Raw genomic sequence first — 6468 nt, forward strand, 5'->3', positions numbered from 1 at the left:
GCCAGATCCACACACAAACGATACTTTCCATCCTTTTTTGGTACTACCACCAGTCCGGCGCACCACGGAGTTGGTTTATCAATACGGCGAATGACGCCGTCGCTTTCGAGTTTTTCAAGTTCTTGGCGAACAACTTCATGCAGCGGGATTGGTATCCGTCGAGGTGCACTGAGTGAGAACGGCACAACATCTTGTTTCAAGCGAATGGTGTACTCATCTCTGAGCGTGCCGAGGCCACGGAACAGTTCCGCATGAAGCGTTGGCTGAGGAGTGTTGACAGTACCCAAAAATTACACAACTTCAAGAGCTTGGATGGCTGGTAGACCCAGTAAAGGTACTGAAAGTGCCTCAATGACGTAAAGACGCTGGGAGCTGGTCTTCCCTTGCCAAGATAGCTGTGCCAAATACGAACCCCGTACACGCAGAGGTTGGCCACCGGGCCCTGTCAAAATAGCGTCTACCTTGGCGAGCTCCGCCGGGACTCCGGGGAAGTCACTTGGAACTGCGGAAACCTCGGCACCTGAGTCTACTTTGAACTGAGTTGTGTAGTTGTCGACTGTGATATCCACATACTTGGCTTTAGCTGGCGTCTCGAGAGCATGCATTTGGATAGCATTGAGTTTGGCTTGCCTCGACTTCCTGGAGCGGCAAACTTCAGCAAAATGACCTTTCTTACCGCAGCTCTTGCAGATAGAGCTCTTTGCCGGGCACTCTGAGCGTGCATGATATGCGCGGCCGCAGAAGAAACAGACCGGAGTGTCACGATAGCGTTCCGACTTCACGTCCATTGAGCGTGCTCTGTCATCGACCGGCCGTCGCGAAAACTTCTGAGTCGCAGCATCAATATTGACCATGCTTTGCGAGGTGGCCTGTGCGAGTGAATGTTCCTTGTCCGCGTCCTCGGACTGACGAGCTTGCGTCCAAGCTTCTTTTAGAGTTAGCTTCGGGGAGCAGCAAAGCTTATCAGAGAGACGCGTGTCGAGCAATCCAACGACAAACCTGTCCCGGACCAAGCGTTCTTCCACCGCCGGTGACGGGTAGTTGCAACGTTTGACTAACTTGAACAGTTCGGCGTAAAATGCGTCGACACTCTCGCCAGGTTGCTGAACGCGCTTGTGAAAGCGAGACGACTCATAGAGCTCATTACAGGGATGCACGAAGTGCTCCGTGAAGCGTTTGACAACTGCGTCGTAGGAGGCTAACTCGGCAGCGTCGAGTGAAAAGGTTTCTAGCAGCGAGCGAGCTTCCGGGCCCATACAGTACAGAAGCGTACGTACTTGCACGTCTTGCGGAGCGTTCCGCAGTCCGGAGACAGCGGCATAGTCCTCGAAGCGAGACTTCCATGAAGACCAACTTGCAGGGTTGCAGAAGTCGAACGCGTCTGGCGACTGCAGAGTGAGGCCTAGCCACTGGGCCTGCTGGGCGCTTTCCGGGAGCACCTGTTCGCCGTTGGCGGTCATTGAGAGCTGCTTTTAAGACTGGTTTTTCACGCTGCTGTCACTTCTAGCACCATGTTGCGTGGGCGTTCCCGTGCTGTCGCTCCAGGAGGCCGTGAGAAAGAAAGAGAGAGCCAGGCGACCACTCCGCTTCAGGACCAGACACAAAGTGATTTATTCCGAACCCCCTAGCTGTGCTTCAGCTTAAGAGGGCGCCACTATTAAGTTCATAGGTGGCGACCCCAACAATATGTACACGCAACAAGAGAACAATCTCACCGGAAATCTCCAAGCCTTGCCGTACAAGCAAGTTTGAAACGATCGCTGCCGCCTTTCAGGGTCTCGAACCGACATAGACGGCGTATAATGAGAGCTGGGCCTCAGTATACTCCGACGAGCTTGGAAAGCAAGTCGGAAAATCGACCAGCGCAAGGTTGAGCTTTGTGCTCAGCACTTCACCCAGGCAGAACACCGCGAGAGGTGTAATGCGAAGATGTTGGTCCGTCCTGAGTGTTCACGAAAAAGGACATGGGCTTGCGACCATTTAAGGAATTTCGTATCCAATTCTGAATTTTGCTACCTATACACGAAGTTGCCAGCTTAACTTAGTAATCGACATAACCTATGGGGCAGAAACGTGGAGGCTAACAAAGAGAGTTCAGCTTAAGTTAAGGACAACGCAGCGAGCTATGGAAATAAAAATGATAGGCGTTATGTTAAGAGATCGGAAGCGGGCAGAGTGGGCGAGAGAACAAACGCGGGTTAATGACATCTTAGTTTAAATTAAGAGGAAGAAGTGAGCTTGAGCAGGGCATGTAATGCGAAGGCAATATAACCGCTGGTCCTTAAGGGTAACGGAGTGGATTCCAAGAGAAGGCAAGCGTAGCAGGGGGCGGCAGAAAGTTAGGTGGGCGGATGGAATTAAGAAAGTTGCGGGAATACGGTGGCCGCAACTGGCGAAGGACAGGGTTAATTGGAGAGACATGGGAGAGGCCTTTGCCCTGCAGTGGGCGTGGTCAGGTTGACGATGATGATGATGATGACGTAGCGGTGAGGTACTGCGTTAAAACATTTTCTCAAAGTCGAGGGTTGCAATGCTTGTCCTTGCCAAGGGATCGAGTTAGCTCTGAAGTGTTAGAATTCTACTAATTGTGTGCTGCATGAGTGACCGTTGCGAAAGTGATGCTGTGGGGCAATAAAAACGCGTATAAACATTTGACTATGCTTCTATATGGTCAAAAAGCTAACAAGGAATTTACGTTAAGAATTCTGGACTGTAATTTTCTACGAGGTTCTTTTCACCTGATTTCAAGACCGGATTAACAACTGCAGCCCTCCAATCTTGTCGAACCAACAAGACTCTAAACTACTGACTGCATAGAACATTCATTCGATAAAGAAATACATCATCCCATTTGTTGCGAAGACTTCGATTATTTAAGCGAATAAGTGGAGAAACGCTAGCGATGGGCTGCAGAGAATAATTCACGTACGTGTTAAAAGACTTCATTTAAAAGCCCACTGTCATATAATGGAAACAGCACTACTTTACAAACAGAGATTACTGAATTTCCTCCAGGTCCCTTTCAAATGTGACGATGATAGCACAGTCGCCGCTTATCTTTCACGTGGAGGTATTTCCGTTTGTCTGCCAGGTAAACTCTCAGCCAAGTTTAGTTGCCTTTGTGAACGTGAGCCAAAGGAGTGGCTTATTGGCAGCAGAAAATTATCATACCAGCGACTATCAGTACTCTTATCTGTCACTTTTGCTTGTCATTGCTGTCGGTTTTCCAGTTCCTGAAACAAATAAGAGCGGGCGGTTCTTGTCATCTTCAGCAGAAAGCCGATGAATGACTTCAAAGCCGGTGGCACAAAACGGGCTTCAACCAAAAGGTGCAGCAAGCGCGTTCACCAAAGTCATCATATTTTCAGTGTCTTTCTTTTCAACACCTTGTATCTCCAAGTTTCGCCACCTGCAGTATAGTTCAAGATCATTCAGCTCCTTTATCAGTGCAGCTACCTCTGAGTTCTGATCGCAAGATTAAAAAGCGGACATGGCGCTTCTTCATGTTCTGAAATTCTGTGGCTAGTTTATTGTGGTAGGCAACGATGTCACCGTATTTAGCAGACCTCATTTGGACGGATTCTGCAAGCCTAATAGGGATCCTTTAAGCTAGCCAAGCAATCCCCTCGCGCCGTCATTTCCAAGAGTAGAGTTAATTTTGCATTTACCCCAGTCAGCTCAGCTACAAGGCCACATCTCTGCTCGTCAGTATGCTTTACAAATGATTAAGTCCCTCTCACTCGCTATTACCCGCCCACAAACGAGCACTCCCCCGGAATGTAGCAGCTTTACCCTTCACAGGCTTCTCGTAGTCTCCTGAGTAGGCACCAAGCGATAGTTTAATCGTCATTCAGTGCAGGTGGCGAATTGACGGCCGTCAGAGAGCTCTTACTTGCATGACACACAAACAGGTGTATCCGACATGTATGCAGCTACTAGAACAGAAACACAATTGCAAGCGAAGTTAGTGACATAATATATGGTAGCAGCAGCGACAGTATCAAGGTAAAAAACTACAAATGTGCGGAAAAAAGAATCAGTGCACCAACCTGCACAGCGAAAAAGAAGGGCCTTGCGTCTCTGAGGTCGCGAAGAGTCCACTTTGCGCGCCTGTATCTCCGTTGTTGCGCCAGGATCCCTGCATACATGTGGAGTGCAGCGGTAGGAAGAAGCCGATCGACGGCCGCACGAATCACGTGATAATGTATTGTCTGCGCGTGTCATATTTCCCTGGCGGTGCCAAATAAAGGGAGTCTTCTTTCCTCGTTGCCGCGGTAGTCGTTGGGTCTTGTCTCTACGCCGCGCACGACATGTACGGTTTCTGGTGGTGTCAGGTGAACGGCGCTTATAAGCGGCGCCGCAACTACGACATGGTGTAATAAGTGGAACTTGAACGATTGAGTCAGTACGCGTAACTGTTGTGAGTTTTGAAATCGACCACAAGACTTTGGTTTCGTTACTGGGTGAGGCGGCCATCTATGTCATGCCGCTGACATTGTATCGTTTTCGACTTCGTTTGATGTGTTACCAGTACAGTGTTATATATTTGCCACGAAAAGCTATAGTCACTGTCGACAAACTCTCACGAGCTTCCGTGTTATCGAAACATGACGGCAACTGCTTGACTCTATCCGAAGCAAGTGATATTCTGAAGCTTGTCTAAGGGGCATTAAAGGTGCACTGAAGAGGAATCTGAACTCGTCTTTTTGCAGCGGGAACTCGATCTACACGTTCCTAGCATTCTTAGAAACTGCGACTTATTGCCCTGTGTGGCCGATTTCCCTAATTAAATCGAATTAACGCCCGGCTCCCGCCTTTTTTTTTTTAATTCTCCCTCGTACGGTGGGCGGAGTCGACCAACGCGGGGAGTGCCTTTCAGCCAGCTCTGTGGAGGCTTTGCTTTCGCTTCATTTTGTTTTTTAGGTTTCCGCGAATAAATAGTTTCATTTGCAGATAATATAACCGCAAAATAAGCCCGCAGAAATAAAAATACGCGCGGACTACTTGCTTCTACGGACTACTACCTATTACTCCGCCGATGGCAGAGCGGCAAGCCGCTACGGGACTGGGTCAAAGGCACTCCCCGCGTTGGTCGACCCCGCCCACCGTACGAGGGAGAATTAAAAAAAAAATGGCGGGAGCCGGGCGTTAATTCGATTTAATCACGGAAATCGGCCACACAGGGCAATAAATCGAAGTTTCTAAGAATGCTCGGAACGTGTAGATTGAGTTCCCGCGGAAAAAAGACGAGTTCAGATTCCTCTTCAGTGCACCTTTAAGATTGGGGACGATCTGCTTACAATAGTGAGGGAGTGTCAAGCACGTGACGAAGTTTCTAAGGCGCTACGAAAACTGTCGAAAAGCGGGAGGCCTATTAAAAGCGAAACTTTCCCTGCTTTCTTGGTCGACAGTGCTGTGTCGCGAAATTCTCTTGCTTTTTTCTCCCAAAAGCAATTGTCGCTAGAAGTTGGAACTGTTGTCGCACGGCGATGCATGGTGTCGGGTGTAGAGATGTAATATTTCAAGAAATTTTGAATGGCATGAAAAAAACCGTTTTTTTTCAGGGTTTTTTTCATGAAAAATTGGAAATTTTGCAAAACGTGACAAAAACAGATTTATTTGCAGCAGCACAACAATCAATAATAATAATCCAAAGTTCAGTCGAATATGCAGTTATAGATGACATATTGTGAAACTAACATCTTGTTCTATTGCACCGAGAAGATAATGATTTCCACTTGAGGTGAATATGGAGATATAAATATATTTGTGGAATGAACTTCTTGCTCTATTGCACCGAAAAAGAGAACATGAAAACTGATCTATAAGTCATTCCATGTTGGACTCAGTGTCACTTTCGCTGGATGCGGCTCTACGTGCAATAGCATGGTTTGAAGCTGTGTCCGCAGCTAGGTTCGACTGCACATACACAAGCTTTCGAACGCGTTCCCCTAAAATCCTGTTGCGAATCCTTTTATGGACGTTTCCGAAACGTGACCAGTTCCGTTCGCAGCTGGCGGATGATGGTGGTATCTGCAGCAGTCGGCAAGCCAGACGAGTTAGCGGCTGGTTGGTGCAAAGGAATTTCCACCAGGTAGATGGGGCCACGAGCTTCGCTGAAGACCCCTGTCCTGGACCAAATTCCTGCAGATGTCTTGTACTCTGCTACGTTGAAAATCAAGAAGCTAGGCTTGTATTTGGCTAAAACCGCTTACGTGCACAGCAGCCTATGTTATTTATGCCATGTGTGGAGCGCTGTAGAATTTGCAGCCACTTTCTTCTACTTCAGCCGTGAGTTCAATTATTAGAGTGTTTTTAAATCAATCCTGGATCTTATATGTGACCTGGTCTTCAACCCACGTACTCGCACCCCGAACGGTTTACAAGCACTACCTGGCACCGGCGATGACGACTGCTCTCCAAGCGTTCAACGATGCACGCTGTAATGGTTTTGAAAGCAAAAACAAA

At 48.2% G+C, this 6468-nt stretch overlaps 1 protein-coding gene across 1 annotated transcript; it reads right to left on the bottom strand.

The window, feature by feature from the left end:
- Positions 1-1499, bottom strand: LOC149350473 (uncharacterized). Its single transcript, XM_089576885.1, has one exon. It carries the CDS (start codon positions 1458-1460, stop codon positions 291-293), a length of 1170 nt encoding a protein of 389 aa, XP_089433011.1. The 5' UTR covers positions 1461-1499; the 3' UTR covers positions 1-290.
- Positions 1500-6468: the final 4969 nt, after the last annotated feature.

The sequence above is a fragment of the Amblyomma mixtum genome, chromosome 3, assembly GCF_055824585.1.
Source record: "Amblyomma mixtum isolate Tamu chromosome 3, ASM5582458v1, whole genome shotgun sequence".
NCBI lineage: Eukaryota > Metazoa > Arthropoda > Arachnida > Ixodida > Ixodidae > Amblyomma > Amblyomma mixtum.